The sequence below is a fragment of the Podarcis muralis genome, chromosome 9 (genome assembly GCF_964188315.1).
Source record: "Podarcis muralis chromosome 9, rPodMur119.hap1.1, whole genome shotgun sequence".
NCBI classification, from domain to species: domain Eukaryota; kingdom Metazoa; phylum Chordata; class Lepidosauria; order Squamata; family Lacertidae; genus Podarcis; species Podarcis muralis.
In genome coordinates, this window is record NC_135663.1 from 79969606 (window position 1) to 79990423 (window position 20818).

General features: G+C 44.2%; 2 protein-coding genes across 4 annotated transcripts in view; one reads left to right on the top strand and one right to left on the bottom strand.

Annotated features, from left to right (window-relative positions):
• The first annotated feature begins 731 nt into the window (after nucleotides 1-731).
• On the top strand, nucleotides 732-18175 carry NSG1 (neuronal vesicle trafficking associated 1). 3 transcript variants are annotated; one of them, XM_028744232.2, is made up of 5 exons: nucleotides 742-951; nucleotides 1581-1735; nucleotides 7719-7835; nucleotides 13995-14105; nucleotides 15962-18175. In XM_028744232.2, exons 2-5 carry the CDS (start codon nucleotides 1607-1609, stop codon nucleotides 16160-16162), a joined length of 558 nt encoding a protein of 185 aa, XP_028600065.2. In that variant the 5' UTR covers nucleotides 742-951; nucleotides 1581-1606; the 3' UTR covers nucleotides 16163-18175. The 3 variants fall into 3 exon arrangements, with proteins under 3 accessions (XP_077790665.1, XP_028600065.2, XP_028600064.2); XM_028744231.2 differs by having other exon boundaries at nucleotides 743-963; XM_077934539.1 differs by lacking the exon at nucleotides 7719-7835 and having other exon boundaries at nucleotides 732-963.
• Nucleotides 18079-20818, bottom strand: part of STX18 (syntaxin 18) — a 44988-nt gene continuing 42248 nt past the window's right edge. Inside the window, exons 10-11 of the mRNA XM_028744229.2 lie at nucleotides 19932-20012; nucleotides 18079-19034 (exon numbers count right to left, since the gene is read on the bottom strand). Of these exons, the coding sequence (XP_028600062.1) occupies nucleotides 18939-19034; nucleotides 19932-20012 (177 nt within the window). The 3' untranslated portion in view covers nucleotides 18079-18938. The remainder of the gene's footprint in view (nucleotides 19035-19931; nucleotides 20013-20818) is intronic.

Below are 20818 nucleotides of genomic sequence, written 5' to 3' on the forward strand. Positions count from 1 at the left end.
AGGGCTCTTCCCAGTCTTATGGTGCCCTGTTGCCAGTTCTAAAGCTAGCAGCTGATTCCCGGCCCCCTTGTTGGCACTAAAAGGAGCAAGGCCCAAGTTATCTGAAGTGGAGGAGGAAGAGGCAAAGCGCCCCACCAGCCTCGTGCGGGGCTTTGTCCCACTTTGGGGCTGCAGGCAAATCGCTCCCCTTCTCTGCACTCAGAGTCTCTCGCCCTCGCCGCTCCGGGCTGCAAGCGACACGCTGCTCGCCGGCGGAGGGAGGACGAGGCATCCGAGCAGCTTCTGGCTCCGGGGAGGTGGCTGGAGCCTGGCCCGGGGTCGGGAGGGTCGGCCCCGCACAGCCCCTTCCGCTGGGCAGGCGGCTTCCCGCTTCCCTTTGTTTGGCTGCGGCGCTGGTTTTCTCCTGGGGGAGCCTTAGGGTGGGGGATTTCCAGGAGACATTTTCGCAGTAGTAAGCCCCCCACCCCACGGTTTCTACAAGGAATAAACCCGAGTGAGATAAAAGCCAGTGCAAGCAATACTGCGGGAGGGGGGGGGGCGCCGCCCGCCTCGCCCCCTGCCCCGCCGGCCCCGCTCGCTCCGCGGTTGCCTGGCCCAAGCTTCCCTCCGCCCACCCCGCAGCCGGCAGAAGCCTCCCTCGGACGGAGCCCCCCGGCTGGCCCTCCCCGCGCCTCCCGCCTCTGCCGCAGCCCCAGCGCACGGGGCGTGGGTCGCCCGGGGGCTCCGGGGGGGGGGGGGAGGCGGCGACGCGCGGGCTGCGTCACGCCGGAGGAGGCGGAGGAAGGAGCCGCTCGCCGCGCGCCCATGAACCCGGCGCCGCTCCCTCGGCCGCGCGCTCCCCTTCGCCAGCGACACTCGAGAGACCCGACGTGCGGCTCCGCCATTGCTGCCGGAGCTGAAGCCGAGGAGGCCAGGCTTGGGGGAGCCACGAGCCAGGGAACACCCGCAAAGGCAGGAGGCGAGGTGAGGCGCAGAGCCGCGCTCCGGGGGCCAGGAGGGGCTGCAGCCGGGGGAGGGTGGCATGGCCCCCCGGGGAGGGGGGTGGGCAGCCGCGGGCACCCCTTGGCAGTCCTTGTGTCTCGGAGAAGGAGGGCAGAGAGGACAAAGGGGCAGGCGGGAGGATGCAGGGATGAGAGGGAGAAAGGATGCAGGGATGCAGGGAAAGAGGGAGGCAGGGAGCCCAGGAGGGGCGCCGGGATGGAGGCGGGGGCGGAGGGAGGAAGAGAAGAAAGGGAAGCCAGGGCTTGCGGGGGGGGGGCACCCCGAGGGGCGAAACGGGTCTCCCCCAGACACTGCCTCCTTCCCACCCTTGGAACTTGCAGAGCAGGCTCCGCGCAAGCGGCTCTCTCGCTGCGCACCGAATTGCGGGGAAGGAAGGGGGTCTCCGGGAAGGGATCGAGTAGCGCACTCCCCCCCCCCCCCCCGCAGCCCTCCATGGATGACATGTTAGGAAAGTGGGGTTGGTCGCCCCCCCCCCCCGGTGGCAAGTGGTCTCGTATCGGGAGGGAGGCTGGCCATTTTTTGGTGCAAAGTGTTCTTGTGACCCGTCCTTTGCGCTTCCGCACGTGTGCATTTTCCAGGACTCCCTTTCGTCCAGGAAAAGAAAATGGTGAAGCTGGGAAATAATTTTAGCGAGAAGAGCTCAAAGCAGCCCCTCTTGGAGGATGGATTTGACACCATCCCCTTGATCACACCCCTGGATGTCAATCAACTACAGTTCCCACCTCCTGATAAGGTACAGTCGGTTTTTGGTTTCCACCCCTGACAATCGCACCCCGATCTCAGGCAAACAACAAAAGAATGTCTGTCACAGAGGCTTGCAAAGCAACACTGGGAAACCCAGGTTTTTCGGTTTTGAGAAATATGTCGGAACCAACAATTGTATATTTTAAAGGTTTTCCTTGAGAATTAAATCTATTGCTACTTCCTGTGAACCTTTTAAATTACAGTATCATATGTCTGGTACATCTGTTTCAATCATATAATATCTCTGTGTCTTTTTACTTCATTTTACAGCATCTGAATCTCCAATCCCCCATTGTTTAGCCAGTAACCTGCTGCCAACCTCATCCCTATGTGTTTGAATAATAAGTTCATTCTGAAGAATGAGGTTGTCCTCTTCTTTCCAGGGTTTGCAGTGCAGCTTAAGAAATATTTTTGAACAAAAATACTCTCAGATCTTCTCCATTAGATTTCCCTAGACGACTTATAGCAGAGAACAATCCCATGAGGCTCTTCCACACCGCTTGCCTGGACTGATAGGAAGGAGGTTTTCACAAGAAATGCTTGTGCCTATAAAGGACATGTAAAACGTGGTTGTCATGCATGGGTTCAATTACATCATGAAGTGGTACTTTTCTAGGGACAGAAAGGGATTCATAGCTTATGCTACAGATTTGACCTGGTTTCTTGGTTATTGCCTCTTCCCAGGGAAAAACCATAGCAGTGAATCCTCAGCACCCACACAAAAATATCGTTCTTTGGACTTTTGGCTGGGGAACCCAGCCAATTACACTGGAATAACCTCAGATAAGTTTGGTGGCACTGGATTTGTGGAATTCCCTCCCCAGGTGTCTGGTGCTGAAGTAGTTATATTTCTTTGGTGCCAGGCAAATACTTTCTTATTCCCCCAGGCTTCAAAATTTCAGTTGTTTTAACTGCTGCTTTTGTCTTTTTATTACTGTACAATAATTTTTACTATTGTATTCCATATTATTTATGATAGTTGTTTTTTTTTTTTTAAATGAAGTCCTATGTGAACTATCCTGCAAACATGTTTGCAGGATGATATTTACAAATTTAAATAAAAATATCCTTTAGAGACAACCCAGAGCAGGTACTGGCCCTTTTTAACTAGCTTGTAAAGATAAATTGCAAGTAATGCTTGGAAAAGGAATCTGTAGGTATACTTAGGGGCCTGGAAGCCTTGAATAGCAGATCTGAGAGCTGTGGTTGTTGCAACATAGAACACACAAAGGCTTTGTTGCAGCTGCTCTACATGCTTTTGTTCACATCCCTGGGTGTGGCTTCTTGCCCACCAGATACCCTCTTTGCACTCAGCCTAGCTCTTCAGTTGTTGCTCCTACATAATTTTGTTCTCCAAGAAAGAATATAACAAGGTTGTATATGGGATAGGAGCATATCTTGACATTCTTGACATGTCCCCTGGAAAACGTTGTTGAATTGGGCTAGCTAGTAAAGGCTTTTGGCTACTCTTTTTGGCTTTTGATGGGTGTTCCCCTTCCTTCTTCACCAGAAACTGCCAAATAATGTAATCAGCAGTTGGGCATCAAGCACATCTGGAAACTGGGTTCCAGGATGATTTTTCATCACCATATTGCTCTTAATCAGAGTAGACCCGTTGAAATTAATAAACTTGACTAAGTTAATTTCTCTAGGTCTGTTAGGAGTAAAAGTCGGTGACTACCACCCCTACTATACTTGTCCATATAATAAACAAGGACTCCTGAGGCCAGCTCTCTCCGGCATAATTTCCACCCACTCTTCACCCTGGGAGACACAAAAGAAGTGCTTAAACCATAGGCTTCACAATCCTTCCTTTCATTGCATAGACTAGTCCAGGGGTCAGCAACCTTTCTCAGCCATGGGCCGGTCCACCGTCCCTCAGACCATGTTGGGGGCCGGACTATATTTTTTGGGGGGAAATGAACAAATTCCTATGCCCCACAAATAACCCAGAGATGCATTTTAAATAAAAGCACACATTCTGCTCATGTAAAAACACCAGGCAGGCCCCACAAATAACCCAGAGATGCCTTTTAAATAAAAAGACACATTCTATTCATGTAAAAACATGCTGATTCCAGGACCGTCCGTGGGCCAGATTGAGAAGGCGATTGGGGCAGATTCAGCCCACAGACCTTAGGTTGCCTACCCCTGGACTAGTCCCTACAGCTGAGTTGAAAATGGGCCTTCCAGCTCCAGGTACTGGTTGTTGGTTGTCCCACCCCACTCAACTTGAATATGCGATGCCTTCTACCACTTAAAAGGGTATCCTGAACCCAGGCCATTGTTGGAAATTCCCTCTCCACCGTGTGCCCCCCCCCCAAAAAGCCGATGGGTACCTGCACACTGAGAAGGCTACAGTTTCAGCAGAAATTGTGTGACTTGCTTTGGTCTCATGGTAGCACGAGGGATACCCCTGTGTCCTGTCCCTCGACCCCCCCTGCTCTGTCTCTCCCTTTTCCAAAACAGCCATTTTGCCGCTTGCAGCTACCCCAAGAACCATTTTGGTTAAAAGCAGCTGTGGACATGGATGTTGCCTCCTCTGCCTTATGGTAGCCAAGTAGCGATGCTGGGAGCATGTGCATCCCAAGTGTATGTGCAGGCAGACATAGATAGCTTGAGTGGGGAACCCCCTGTAGAAGCCTGTTGATAATGATCGGGGTCAAACTGCACATGGCACTCAGTTGTCTATTAGCACTGGCAGGAGCAAGAGGTTTCTTCCTAAGGCTAATGGGGGATTTTTGGTTAGAGGTGTGATGGGGGAAGAATGAACGCTTCCCCTCCTTGTGCATTGTGGTCCTTATGAAAATATGGCCTCTTCCAGCTTACTACTATTTAAAAACAAAACCTGGAATACTGGCTCATAACACATTCACCTTTGAAGTTGGCTTAGTTCTCAGGTGTGCAATTTCCGCTCATTCCAAAGCTTGAGGAAACCCAATCTTGGCTGGCTCCCTGAGATATCACAAGGCCACGCCCCTCTCTGGGCCAGGATTTCATATGGTTTTGCTTAGGTGGTTTTTAAATAAGCAACTAGTGCAAAAAAGGGCATTCAGTTTAATAAATGTACATAGTGTGTGTGTTTGAAAAATAGAATAAAGGCAGTTAGTCAGCTTGAGGTATGGAAGGGGTGGAGAAAGACAATAGGCTAGGACAATAGACTTTCATCATTCAATTGGCAATTGTGTCAACTGCATTCTGAATGCAGGAAGAAGCTGGGCTCATTCTTCTCCTGGGATACTGTGTATTGCGACTCCCTTTTTGCATGCACATCTACTTGTACCTAATTCCTTCTAGATGGCGGATGCTGAACCTGTGGTCCTCCAGATAACCCTTTAATTTCCTTCAACCATTTAACTGTTTCTACAGTTAAGAGCTTAACCAGAGGCTGAAAGCGAGTATGCCTGGCACAACTGAAGTTGATTAGTATTTTTTCCTAGCAAACCTGTTTCCTCCCAAAATCAGACTTTTTGTGATGAGGAAAATGTGGGTTCACAGTTGCTTCAGGCAACATCATGCGACCTTCCTGCAAACAGATCACATTGATTGCTCAGTAAATCGTTGGGAGTCATTCTCCTTCTCTGGAAACATTGCACAAATAATCAGGTAGCCAACAGTCCTGAGCTAGATGTACTAGTGATCTGAGTCCGCTTAAGGCATCTTCTTTACTTCCTGAAAGTGAGCAGTGACCAATGGCTAAAAAGCCATTTCTGTCCCAAACCAGGTCAGAATTGAAATCAGAAAACCCGTGTTATCCAGGAATGCCAGTAGATGAACAGCCACCACCTTGCCTGCAAAAGGCACTGAATAGCTTGAGCATCTTGACCAAGAAAGGAAGGTTTGCCACTGGTTGCTATTTTAAAAAATTAACAGGACTTGGGAAGGATGTCTTCAAGAGGGGCCTTACAGTTGCCTCATTTTTGAAGATGTCCCTCATGCAATTCCATTAACACACTCTTGCAGAGGTAGGAACATGGCTTCAGCATGATTTCTTGGCCCGATTTCAGACCGGTGAAAAGAAGGGGGAAATGGCAGGAGGGGTGGGAGAGAGAGAAGGGGGGGGGTGAGAAGGAGAGACAGGAGAGGGAAAGAAACAGCATCAAGGGAGGGAGAGAGAAATGGCAGGTAGCCCCTCCCACCTTTGCTTCCAGCCGCTAGAGCATAGTCCTTGACAGAAGAAAAGGTTGCTCACCTCTGCATTATATAGTGCTGTTTGCAAGTGATGTGATTTTAAAAAGGAGACTTTTTAAGGTTTGATTTTATGGGGAAATTCTACGTAGGAAAAGAGCATGGTGTAGCAACAGTTTTCCTCATTCATGAGGCATTTTGAAGTTTTACTATTGAAATTAGTGGGCTTAACAGTTGAGTAAAACTTGGTTGAATGCCACCCTATGTCCTTCTCTGATATGGTATTGGATCATCAAATTCTGCCCAATGCAGTGAGTTTGGAAAGGGCAGTAACAGTACACTTGGTGTTTACATAGTCTTTCCTGTAAAGTGGTTGGAGCCCAGGGTTGCCTGAGCAGACTTCTGCTTGTGGTCCCTCCATAGGGTTCCCCAACCCTCCAGAGCACATTTTGAGGCACGCAGGGGGCTGCAGAGGGGAGGGGATGTTTTGCTCATGGTGTACAACCCATTATTTCAAGGAACCTTTAAGAAAAGGCTTCAGGAAAGGTGGATCAGTGCTATGGAGCTGCCCAGTTTATAGCTTAACCTCTTAGTCATGATGCACAGGAGCTCTTCATAGACCCTGAATCTGTCCAGCTTTCTGATTCTAGAAAACAGCATCATTTTTAAAGGTATTCTGCAAGGATTTAAGTCAGGGCTCGCCAACCTTTTGGGGCACATTTGCACATCTGGAGAAGCGGTCATGGGCAGCACACACACAACCCCTCATGTCTCACAGACTATTATATTGGCTATATTGGCTACAACAGAATGCTTCTTTCAAGCATGATTTTTTGGGGGGGGCATTCCGCCTCCCTCTGTCCCCCGACCTTGTGGGGCTGGCGCTGGGGCTCTCCTGAAGCCTGGAGCGAAAGCCTCCAGGCCTCAGCGAAAGCCTGCATTCGCCCCATAGGACGCACACACATTTCCCCTTCATTTTTGGAGGGGAAAAAGTGCGTCCTATAGGGCGAAAAATACGGTAACTTAGAGACCTGAATGATGGCCTAATATCACACCAAGGTAAGGGCAAGACTTGGTGTCAAATTAATGATAAAAAAGCAGCATCACAGGAAATGAGGTGGTTGCTAATCATCTGCTTCCAGAAATAATCTGTCTTCATAATTTCCCAGTACAGTGGCAGAAGAAAGCACATGTTATGCAGCTGCTTAAAAAGTGGTGGGGAGATCCTTGAGGCATCAAAAAAACCTTAAGGGTGACCTTTTCCCATAAATGAGGCCTTGCCATGATACTTCGCAACCTGGCTTTTAGGAAGTACAGTAACCCAAACCTAGCTTTTAAAAGAAGCCTTTGAATTAATTTAATTAATTTAAATTGCTGCTGCATTCAGCTATTGTGATTTGCTTTTTGTTGGCTCTTGTTTTTAGTAAGTTACACTTTTTAATACCTTGAGGGTCGTTGAGAGAAAGCTGGCACATAAATATTATCACCACCCATGGATACGTTTCCTGCACAAGCAAACCCCACTTGAAACGAACAGGAACTGTTTCACAGGAGAACTTTCTGGTAGATTATGCTCATAATGTTCATGTCACTGAGGACGGAATTGCATGTAATGAGTTGAATCACGATTTAAACAGCTTTCCCCCGATGCCTCTGACATGTGAGCAGATGAGCTGCAGAACTGGATTCATCAGGTTTGTTTTGTGGCACTTGCCTTCACTGCAAACTATATTTAATGAGCAAGTCATGCACAAAGGGAGAGACGGCTGCATTGTTATATGTTTGAGAGTTTGGCTGCACCAATCAAGCTGGTAATTGGTCTCCTGTTGATGTTCCTTGCGAAGGTGGTGGTCAAGACAAAAACAGAATATGAACCTGACCGCAAGAAAGGAAAATTTCGTACTCCTAAAATAGCTGAGTTCACAGTCAGTATCACTGAAGGTGTCTCAGAACGGTTTAAGGTAAGTCATATCATAAATTTATTTCTGGCATAAAGAAACAGATGCTTGACTTATTCTCTTGTATTTAGAACCTATCATCTCGCTCACTTGGGCCTTGCAGGTGGCTAAACAAAAAACAACCCACAACTATGGTTGCATAAATGGGAGAAGTTTGAAGTGAGGAATTAAAATCTTTAGCTCTTTGGTGGAAGAATCAATAGTGGAACCTTTGCCAGAATATTGTCTTTTTGGTGCCTCTTCTTGACATTCCTCTTTCAGCAAGCCTTCTAGGTGGAGACTTTTATCCCATCTGGTATCGGATGAATTTGAATAGATTTATAGAAGTGTTGCTGTTTTTGAAAGAAAGATGTTAATTGTGTTTATATATGCTAGAGTTTTAGCGGTTTTATATATGCAGTTGTTCTGTGTATGTTTTTATTTCACTGTAAATTGTGCTTGGGAAGCCTCATGAGAAGCGATTCATAAATGAAATTATATTATTATTATTATTATTATTATTATTATTAAGACTGCAATTATTATTATTATTAAGACTGCTCTAAGAAAGCCCCACCGACCTGCTAGGGCTCAGACCAACAGGATAGTCTCTTGCATGTGCCTCATTTAAATTAATGGGAAATGTGTGTTTAAATATGGCATGTGCAGGATAATTCCCTATTGGATTATGCCTGTTTATCTAGAGGTTGTCATTTATTTAGCATAAAGGGATAGCTCCTTGAACCTCTGCTCCTTCGTTTCCATGTTAACTTTAATTTCCTTAAATGCCCCTCCTCCCTATTCCTTTGTTCTTAGGGTCTGCACTGGTCAGTAGACTGTCTCAGAAATTTGATGTTTGAACTCATGAATTTGCTGGTTTTTATCATCCATTTGATGGTGCATGAAAAATGTTGTTCTCTAATACTGTAAACTTGCAAGTACAGATCAGTAGCAAAGAATAAATCCTGTCCAGGTTGGAAATTGTTGGAGGGCTGATTGAAAGGCTGGCCAAAGGCAGTTTGTTTTTTCTTTTAAAGATTGGATGTTCTTGGTTAGCAGAGAAACAAAAGATTAACTTTTGTTGGTGAGGATGGATTAGGGCTGTTTCTGAATGTTGCTATCCTTGGCATGCATCTTGAGGCAGCCCTTATTCTGTACCAGTGACATAAAATCCCTCCCACTGGATGTAATGGGTGAGAAGACTTGGCCTTGCTGGTGCCTATGATTTCTGTACTACATTTTTTGGGGGACTTTGCATAACAGAGGAGCATAAACCAACATGGGACAGAACATCAAAAACCCATTAAAAGTTCCTGGAAAAGTGTGGCTGTATCAGGAAGAAGGTGTAGCTTTGCTAACCCAATTGTCACCAGGTTAGACAATAAATATGATTTAAAAGTACTGAGTCATTGGCAAGTGTTTGGAATTTAGAGGATCAAAAAAAGAGAGAGAAGTTAACCTTCTCATAGTTCAGATTACCTAGGACAAAGATAGCAGATAGACAGGTGAGCTTCTTGGTAGGAAGGAAGCAAAGCAAAATTGTAACACTAAAAGGATACACATAATGGATAGCATTGTGCTGTGACACAATTCATATCTGATACCCAGTCAATGCCTATAAAATTTGTGCAACTCCATTCAGAAAGCAAAAGGCCTGAGGAAGGCATAGTTACAACAACAGCTAAGATTGGTGGTGAAAGCAACCATGTATAGCTATAGAATCACAGAACTGCAGAGCTGGAAGGGACCCCAAGGATCATCTATAGTCCAGGCATGTCCAACAGGTAGATCATGATCTACTGGTAGATCACTGGAAGTCTGCGGTAGATCACTGGTAGATCATTGACTCCCCCCAAAGAAGCTGAACAACTGTGGCTCCCCTCCTCCCTGAAAAAACTCACCAACTTTGACCCGAACCCCCCAAAAGGGGGTAGATCACTGCCAGTTTTTAATTCTGTGAGTAGATCGCAGTGTCTTGGGAGCTGACCACCCCTGATCTGGTCCAACCCTCTGCTCTGCCAGAATATGCAGCTGTCCTCATCAGCACCATGTTCTAACCAACTGAGCTACAGATACTGGCAAAAGGTTTGAGGCAAGGTTATTTCTTAAGAGTTTCTTCCCAAACAAATAGCTGAAGCTGGTGGTAATGATGACATGCTGCACTGTGGGAGTTTTCAACTGGTAAAAAACTTTGGGTTTATTATTATCCATTTGTCAGGTTATCATTGGACTAGAAAATAAACTAAGCTGCAAGGAGGAGATTGGAATCTTTCACTTCCATTTTGATTAACTTCAGCTTGCTGTGTCATCCCAACTCAAATACAGTAGTTAATCTTAACTTTATTGAAGTGTCAGTAAACCATAATTAAGACTGATCGTTTGTTGTCTGGTTTCAGACCTGTAGTTGGTCAAAAATGAATGTGCATGACACTGAGGCTTGTTTAACGTCAGTGGTTCTGTAGAGTGCCCTACATATCACTAGTGTGTCCTGAGCCTTCCACTAGTGACTAGTGGAAACAATGGGTCTCAGACCTGACCTCTGCCTTGCACTGTTTCTGAGGCAAGTGACTTGACTTTTGACCTTGTTTTCTATGACTGGCCATAGCAGCCATTTTGTAAATTAGGGTGCTCCCTGCCCCCAATGTCCCTATACCCACGACTCTTTGTCAACACTCCAAATGTGTCCACTATCCCCAAAAAGCTGGGGACTCGTGTCCTATAAGAACAGTTTAAGATTAGCCTGCCTGCATTTGTGCCAAACTGGATGAAACTCTGCGAGATGGGTGATATCTAAGCAGGTGGTGGTGGTGGTTAAACTTAAATGCAGTTCTTGGGGTGAGAAGGAATCTGACTGGAACAGCAGTAATGATGAAGGGGTGCTTAACACTTTCCCTTCAGGTGAGTCTTCCAACCCAAAAGGGCTTGGCCAGCTACTTTTTGACCCAAAGGGAGATAAATATAGGCATCACACACAGTATTTCTCAGTAATTCGGAGCAGTTTGGGGGAGTTACTGTGTTGTTTTTATTATGCATTTTGTGATCTTATGTTGTATCCGCCCTAAGACCTACAGGTATACAGCGGTATGCAAATTTAATAAATAATAACAATTCTGGGAGGAGACCAGTGAGCTGAAAGGTGATTTAGCCACCTGTCATGGATGCTTGAGTTGAGATTCCTGCATTGCAGGGGGTGGGACTAGATGACTCTTGGGGTCCCTTCCAACTCTACAGTTCTATGATTACATGCCTCTATAAAAAGCAAGGCCAAGCCATGGTTTGCCTCTTGCATGCTTGGAAGCTCAAGTGACAGTTTACTGTGACACCTCAATTTAACCAATGTCCTGGGTCCAATTAAGAATTGAGTTCTAGTAGTTTCTAGATCATTTTGTGTGTGTAACATTCCTAAAACTTGTACAAAATGCAGCATAGTGTTTTGTAGATTAAGACTTCAAAGTTGCATTGTGAAATATAATCTACCAACAGCTTCTATTAAGAGCAAATCAGGATGTTTTTGCATGTAAAAGCTGAAGACAGCTATTTCATGCAGGTAGAAGAAAATAAACAAAAAGCAACTCCCGAGTCATATATACTCGGAGGATTATTAAATGTTTGCATTGTTATGTACTAGTGGATGGAACATGAAAAACCCGTTGTCACTTAGATATTACTTTATGGTTATCACACTGGGATTACCTTCATGGTATTAGGTTGTTGGGTTTGGCTGCTAAGTAACGGATGCATTGGAGAGAGTTTGCTGTAGGATTTTGCTCCCCTAGAGAATTGCAGGATTTATCTTGATGCTGAAAAGGAAAAGGGAGGAGAGGAAATCCGTACTTTATCCAATTATATGTATCCTTTTTCATTCTAAAGCTTTCAAATCACAAGAATCTGTAAGTTTCAGTTACACTGCTTTCAGTTACATTTTAAGGTGGCCAATTCTCATTCATGATTGCTTCCTGTGGCGGGGGGGGGGGGGAGGGATGGGACACACTCTCTGAGCATTTTGATCTCCTCTCTCCTACCCTTGCAAGTTGTTCTGGGGTTTTTCCTGACCCCCCACAATGCAATCTGAGCTTCAGTTTATTGTTCTCCATCCAGTCCATTAGTTTTAGGACTCCCACCACACAGAACACAGTGACTTCTGCATCATTGTATGAAGATCTTTGCATGAGGGTCCCAGTGGCAGAAAGCATACAGAGTGGTATCTGTTAGCAAGGCCTTCAAGAGACAAGCAAGCAGCCCACAACCTGGATCATAGGCTACTGCAGCGAAGTGCCCATTGCCTTCTGAGGTTCCAAGCCACTCCAGTAATGGAAGAGCCAAGAGGACTGGGCAAATGGTATGGCTTCATCTCAGAACTCCACTGCCCTCCTCTGTGTAGCAGGAAGAGAGCACACTGCCCTGCCCATGAGTTACTGGAGGAATGAATTTCATGGGCAAGGCTCCCATGTCTTTTGGGAGTTCTTCAAAAATTAAAATACATTACTTTTACCTTAATTAAAAGACATCACTCTTTTCTAGTCAAGCATCTCTGGGAATTTAATCTGTCTGTACGGTTCTGGGTGTTCTGTCCAATTTGAATGGTTGGAATATTGTTGCTCTTGTTGTTTCCTCTGGTAACGGCAGTTTGAAGAATGGGCTAGGAACCCTCAGTATAGTAACACAGTACATTTCTGGCATATCTGACTAGCCAAGTGTAAATCCCCATCCTCCCAATGCAAGAATTCAGATGACCAAAAGAAGGAGGGGATATTTTTGGCATTGTGACTGCTTGAACTTCTGATGGACAAACTGCTCATCACTTCATTTTCTTATGAAAGAGTGATCAAAAACAGAGTAGAGCCCTTATCACCGGAAGCAAAGATAAGTCACATCTTGGATAATCCTCTCCAGGGTAAATCAAGGCAAATGGAACACAGGTGACTTGTCAATAAAATGAGCAATTTCAGCTCTATTAGCATGGCAGTCACTGTGTGGTTTGTAGACTTAGGTCCATAAGGGATTATGTTTCTGTGTTGTTGGGGAGCAGATGAAATCTGGAAGACACCATCCTACCAGCAAGGGTTATCTTTAAATACAGTGGTACCTCGTTTTATGAACTTAATCCGCTCCAGTCCGTTCTTAAACCAAAACCGTTCTTAAACTGAGGCACGCTTTCCCTAATGAGGCCTCCCGCTGCCAGTGCCCTTCCACCGTTTGGCTTCCCTTCTTAGACCGAGGTAAAGTTTGCAAACTGGGACACTACTTCGGGTTTTGCGGAGTTCGTAAACCAAATAGTTTGTAAACAGGAGTGTTCTTAAACCGAGGTACCACTGTAGGCAGTAAAGACCTGTCCCACCAGGCATTTCCTGCCTATCAGGAGGAAACTCTCTGCTGAAGGGTAGAGCTTTCCATCTTTAGAAGAACAGGGAAGAAGTACTTGAACTGAAGTTGGTTTTTCATTGGGGTTGAATGAAGCCAGAAACATAAAGAGCAGCCTTTGAACAGGTACTGGCATTCAGAGTTTGGTGTGAAACATTTTACCAGAACAATTGCAGTGAGCAAGGCTAAAAATAGGCTTAAGAAGCAGACTGTATAGCCATCATACATATCATTTGACTCTTGGTTAGCAAAGAGGAAAGACCCTCTCTTGTGCTGCTAGAATTGACTTAATAACATCTGCTTTGAAGTAGATGCTGTGCTTTTCCTAAGTTCAGTTGACACACCAAGCCCGTGCTCCAATTTATGAGGTGGAAATAGAGGCACAAGCCTGTAGGGATGGGGAACCTGTGGCCCTTCAGATGTTGTTGGGACCCCCGACTCCCATCAGCCGTAGCAAGAATGGTCAATGGTCAGGGATGAGCCGAGTTGTAGTTCAAGCACCTGGAGGCCCCAGGTTTCCCATCTCTGATCTAAAGAAATGTGTGGTGTTGGTGCACAGAGACAAATTTTACAGAATCTTCGCCCTTTCTTTTGTGGGGGAAGAATCACAGGAATTGGGCAACAGCATGAATGGACTCGTATGTCATGGTAATTTAGGTGCACAGTATATGCCTGCTCCTTCACGGCATGAATTGGAGCTCTGGTAGGTTTCAGAACTTTCCATCATTTTCTGGAGTGTCTTTTTGGGGGGGGGGTGAACAGTGTGCAATAAACAGAAAACTGTCTTGCTAAGTATGTTGTTAATATATTGTCTGTTTGCAGGTAACCGTTTTGGTCCTTTTTGCCCTTGCATTCCTGACATGTGTTGTATTTCTGGTAGTCTACAAGGTTTACAAATATGACCATACCTGTCCAGAAGGCTTCATTTTCAAGGTAATACATAGTTTTCTAAAACCAGCAACAACAAAACACAGTGATTCCGATGTATTGATCATCTGTATTGTTTTAGGGGCATAACTAATAATGAAAACTAAAGGAATGGTTCAAATAGGTTGGGGTTTAGTTCAGGTTAAAAACTAAAGGCGACCTGAGGGACTTGCAAAATTATGAAAGGAAGGGAGAACATGTTATTTCTGTCCCTCTCAATTCTAGGCTATTTTGCACTAATATTCTACATAATTTAAAACAGTAACAGAAGCCCTGTGCACTTGTGGAGGGTATTTTGGAAATATCCCAATCAATGTTCAGAGAACTGAAAATGAATACAGAATATGTGTCAGCCAATGAAATAATGTTAGCTGATTACTTTTGCCTATTCAGACAATAGATTTAAGTTTAAATAAATGCAGGGTTTTTGACTCCTGACTCCGCTTTTTAGAGATGCTGACGGGTGAGAAAACTCAGTGTTTAATAAATGAGTTATAATTTGCCACACCAATCATGCTTATCAACTCCTTTGAGAACATGGACATGCCCCCGGATCCAGTTTGGAGCTGAATGTGGACTTAAGCAAGCTTAAACACATACACCACTGAATGGAGAATCAGTCCCATGTGCCATCTGGTCCAGCACACTTTCCCCTCTTGGTCCAAGAGCTGAACCTTGAAGCAAAAATGAAATTCCACTTAATAGCTGCTTGAGGCAGGATGTTCCTAGATTTCCTCGCTCTCACCTGGCTGCTCTCCTTTCCCTCTCAAGCAGATAATTGGCAACATTTCTTTAAAGTGCTGCAGGAACCACATCATCAGGTACTCCACATAGAGAACATGTGTTGAGGGAAAGGTCTATTATAGAAAGGTTTTAAGGAGGTTCAGCCATGGACTTGATAGAGCTGAAGCGTAAGAAACTGAAGAGTCAGGTTGGAGCGGGGGACTTCATGGGAGTGGACTTAACAGCTAAACTAAACTAAACAAAAAAGTGAGATGTTCAGTGGCTAGTGGTTAAGAGCGGTGGACTCGTAATCTGGTGAACCGGGTTCGCTTCCCCGCTCCTCCACATGCAGCTGCTGGGTGACCTTGGGCCAGTCACACTTCTCTGAAGTCTCTCAGCCCCACTCACCTCACAGAGTGTTTGTTGTGGGGGAGGAAGGGAAAGGAGAATGTTAGCCGCTTTGAGACTCCTTCGGGTAGTGATAAAGCGGGATATCAAATCCAAACTCTTCTGAGTGCACACAGCCAGGATTTTGCAGTTCTTACTTCAACACCTCTTCTGTCAAACTGCCTTTATATTTGGAGGGAGTTTGAAAAGTTGTTTGGGGCTACTGGGGTGGAAAATTGCATCAAAGGTGTGCATGCATTTTTATTTTTTTTGAATGACTGTCGAGGTAGGGTTTGTGCTGGATCATGGTCTATGTGCCCATCTCCTACTAAGAATCTACAGGAAACAGGAAGTCCTTTTATGATTTACATATCAGGGAAAACTGTTTCACTCTTCTAGTGCGTATCTTGGAGGGATGGTGTATCTTTCTAGGGTCTTCCTGTGTGACAAAGTGTACCCACAGCAGACTGAGTGAGAATTTAGGAGAAGACTTCAGTATTCCTTCAACTTGCACAGGATGAAAACCCAGGGAAAGGGTGGGTACAAGGGTGTTGTAAGCAAGTACAATATGCAAGGCTAGAAGACTGTGTTTTTAGTTTCATGGTGCAGAAGTTAAGGTGGGCACGTTTGTTGTCCTGCTCTGTTATATTTGTTTTATTCTTGTTACCCACCATGGATTAAATTAAATTACAAGCAACAATAGAAAAATGGCCTAGAAATAATTTAAATACATTGAAATGGTTGTCTTACAGAACAATCAATGCATTCCGGCTGGATTAGAGAACTACTACTCTGAACAAGACTCTAGTGCTAGAGGGAAATTTTACACAGTTATAAACCACTACAACCTGGCCAAACAAACGATCACACGATCCGTATCTCCGTGGATGACAGTGCTTTCAGAAGAGAAACTTTCTGAGCAGGAGACTGAAGCAGCTGAGAAATCGGCTTAACGTGATTGATCTTGTTGATTGGAAGGTATCAAGGGGGCTTTCATCGAACGTCTCATTGTTATGGATAATTTAGAGGTTACTCATATTTATGGTGCAATTGCTTTGGTTTGCCGATAACTGCTTTGCAAAAAGGAAAAATAAGAAAATAAAAACTTAGACCATTAATGGCCAAGTGCATATCAGCATTGCTTTAGAGCTTTAACACCAGTTTCTCTGTTAATAATTCCAACTTAGGTACCTTCTTGCAGTTTAGAATTCCATTGAGCCATCCAGGGGTTTGGACACAGGGGAGAATTGTGCATTTTACTGTGTACTAATGTTTCATTTTTAAATCAGTTTTGCAATCTGAATTATCATAGCCATAACTAGAAATTATGTGGGTTAGTTATAAGCTGTATTTAAAATTGGTTTGCAACTCCAAGATGAGTACCAAAAAATAAAGTTGGCCTGTTTTTTCTCACTGTAACAGATATGTTAGAAGTAATTAAGTTCTTTGCAACAAGGCATGCTTAATTGTTGTTTTGTTAAAGCTGTGAACATTTCACTGCATTTCCACTATGGCTAGAGAATCTTGTATATGGACTTGCACTGACACAAAACAGACACTACGGAAATGTACATTTTAATGGTGGATCATGATGTTTAGTGAATGTGCAAAAACGTTAGGCAGCAAAATATTCTGATAAGTAGTGGAGCCCTACGGAACAGACAAAAAAAGCCACTGTAGAGGTAGCCCACAATGTAATATGTGCAACACGACAGGAGGAGTAGTTTTCTTAGAACTTTCTCTTTTTGTACAACATTAAAAGGTTTCCCCTTTTTATATGTTGCAAAATGCTTTGCGTTAGCAGCACCGTTTGGGCATTTTCTAATCTTTAGACATTAAGGCTGCAACGCTAAGCATATTTACCCGGAAAAGAGTTCCACTGGACTCAGTGGGACTTTCATGTAAACATTTTAGAACTGGGTGTGAGGGAGAAAATGCATTAAATGCATAAAAAGAGCCCTATTCCCATTGCATTTCTGAAATGGCATGTGGGGAAAGGGAGAATAGGAGACATGCTGCCTTCTTGAGATAAACTTGGGTGGGGTGGGTGATGGGTGGGGGGGAGTAGTAGACAAGCCTAGAATTGTAGGTGCACGTTTATTGTGTTGGCAAGTTTCTAAACTATTACATGTTTATTATTTATAAACCTTTCAACGTACATTGCATAAATATTTTCATTAACTTTATAACTGGAAAAAGCGGCTTAAACATTGGGTGGTCAACCTGTAGCACGCCTGGAATAAACCACGGAAATGTTGCGTGGCAGGCTGTGGCTCAGAGATTGCCTTTGCCTCTTGCCCATGTGTCCAGTGCTGTGCTTTGGTGCTAGCATGCACTGCAGAGGCGCCAGAGCAATGCTTTATAAGTAGTGGCACTTGACAGGATGTCCAATGGTACAAGTACCCCTGGTTGAAAAGCACTGCACCAGAATTATACTCTCTCAAACCTGGGCCTTGACTTGCGTACACTTGACAGAAGGGTTGGTCATCACTGGATCAAAGCACTCAGCTGCTATTTTTGTTCATGCTCTGAATGTGCTACTTCCCAGTGGACATGTCAAAAGTTTCATTATTTTTGTAGACACATGCTTTCCAAAAACACATATGTAGTAGAACAAACATGGTTGGTTCCACTTCTGGTTACATTTTCTCCTGATACATTTCAGCATCACGAACCCGCTTAGCAAAAGCCAGTTGTTTTTTCATTAAGAACTTTTCATACTGAACATAGTTTCATGTTGTAAAAGAACTTTTAGTATGTCATCATTGCTGTGTGGAATGCATAAAAGCAATAAATTATGTGCCAAATCTTTCTTTTGCATTTTGAAAAAAAAGTTCGGTCCCATATAAACATATTAAACTATACCATGTTTGTATTTCCTAGTAGCCAGGTACTTTATTGAATGTAAATTCACATGTAACTTTTGACATTTTCACTCTGTGTAAAATAAAGAAAAAGGAGGATAACCAAGTCTCAAGCTCAGTATGTTGACATAGATATATGTATTATTGCATTTAAAAATCAATCAAAAATGAAGGATTCCAATCACTGTACTTATGGCAACATTCACCTCAAGTTTTCCTATGATGATTATTCTACATGTCTACGATTGAAGAATTTGGATTACTTTGTTTTCTAAAGTGGTGCAATTATGAAAAAAGAAAGAAATGGAAAGCAGTTTTGTTGTAAACTGAAATGCCAACTGTGAAGAATCACATTCTAAACAGTCAAACCTTTCCTTTTCAATGCAATCTGGAATTTATTTTGCCTTTCTGGAATAAGGTTCATTTAGGCCATCAGTTTGATTTTTTTCAACCTGTCACGTATGAACTTTGTTGACAGATGAGACTCTAGGACTTGCTGTGAACTTCAGTTGCTTGGTCACTGAGCAGCACTGCAAAACTCCCACCAGCAATCCATGTGTGCAAAAATATTTAGAAAGAGACCATTGTAATAAAATATTGGGTAAATAGCTAAAAAGCTGTGTTCGTTGATGCACTACAACAGTTCCCTGTGTGAACTTACACTAAACCTAACTTCCAGTTGGACCAGTACTTCCTGTAGCAGGAGGTGTAGAAATGCACATGTCTGGTCAAGGTATTTCGACCATGAGGATGCATGAAATACAAGACGTGTTGCTTTGTAAGGAAAACATCTTCAGCCAGTATCAGTCCCAGGTGGCTTCAGCAGATTTTGGTCAGGGCTATATGAATCATGAAGAGGCCAGGGCTAGCTACCATACCAGTCCAAGAATAGCAAAGAAAAGGAACACATCACGAGGAAGAAGAGGATCCACACACGAAATCCAGCATTATTCTTGATTGCCTGTAGGGAAAAAATAAATCATGATTTCTCTCGAAAGGGTCTCCTTCAGGACAAGGCAAAATCTTTTCCAGTTTGAGCCCTGAATACTATTATTTAGCAGTAATGGCTAAAGACAGGTCTTCAAATCTTTAGCTGCACGTGAACATAAGAGGAGCCTGCTGTCTCAGGGCGAAGGCCCACCCAGCCCAGCCTCCAAAGGAGATGCCGATGGGAAGCTTGAAAGCAGGACCCGGACCGCATGAATCACATCTTTTAAGAATACGGCACAGTGACGTAGATCACTGCTACGAAATACTATAAAAGGTGGGCCACCCATCAAATGAGCACCAGCAAGGCTGAAGCAGTGTTTGGGTTGATGAAACTGCAAATCTTGGGTCATATCACAGGTGAAAGGCCCTCTATGGCCACTGATGAAAAGTTACATCTACCGGGAGTTTCCTATTTTAGACACCCTTTTTTAAACAACAACATAGTAACCAGCCTGGAAAAACTTAAATTCGATTAAACATCTGGCTCAGTTTTATGCACAAGACTTCAACAAACAGAAGATAAAGTATGAAATAGCTTTCTCTAGTAAGCACTAAGTATACTCAGACTATTACCACCATTTCACTTTTTTTTCAAGACCCAGCTGCTGAAACCAGAAGCTTCTCAAGTCTTAATGTAAAATGGGCGTTTATTTCCTATTGATGTGGAGAAAGCAAAGCCCACAGACCATGCCATTATTTGCCCAAGGATGAGATTTGTTTTCCTTAATAACATTTTAAAAGTGGCTTTATGGAGGAAGGACCATGTGTCTGACTAACAAGGGTGTCAGTGTTCTCTCAAAATACATTACAGGCAGTCTGTTAAGGTCAAGTAGTATTTGATTTTAAAAAGGGGGGAGGCAGACATTACCTCTCTTATGTCTTCATTTCCTTCCTTGATGTTCTCTGTTGCACCCACAACTAAGTGGTGGATACTGTCAATCTCGGCTTCCTTTAAGTAAGTTGAAATATATAATGTAAAAAACAGGTCATAATCAAACTGCACAGAATCATTTAATTGTAGAGTTGGAAGATACCCTGAGGGTCATCTAGTCCAGCCCCCTGCAGTGCAGGCATCTCAACTAGATCATGCATTTCAGATGACCATCTAACCTCTGCTTAAAAACCTCCAAGGAAGGAGAGTCAACCACCTCTCATGGGAGTCTGTTCCACTGCCAAACAGCTCTTACTGTCAGAAAGTTCTTCCTGATGTTTAGTTGGAATCTCCTTTTTTGCAACTTGAATGCACTGGTTCCAGTCCTAGCCTCCAGAGCAGGAGAAAAGAAGCTTGCTCCATGGGACAACCCTTGACCTCTCAGTCTCCCCTTCTCCACGCTAAACATACCCAGTTCCCTCAACTGTTCCTCATCAGGCTTGGTTTCCAGAGCCTGGATCATCTTGGGCACCCTCCTCTAAGCACCTTCCAGCTTGTCAACCTCCTTCTTAAATTGTGGCACCCAGAACTGGACACAGGGCTCCAGGTGGGCTCTGACCAAGGCAGAATAAAGCACAACTACTACTTCCCGTGATTGGAACACTATACTTCTGTTGATGCAGCCTAGAATAGCATTTGCTTGCTGCATCACACTGTTGACTTGTTCAACTTGTGGTCTAATAAGATCCCCACATCCTTTTCACATGAGAGATAAATGTAAAGATCAAAAGCTATGAAAGGTAAGTGGCCTGTTGTCAGTTTCTGCTCACCATAAACTGAGGCCAGAGCTGGCTGTTAAGGCACACCTGTAGCTACTGAAGCAG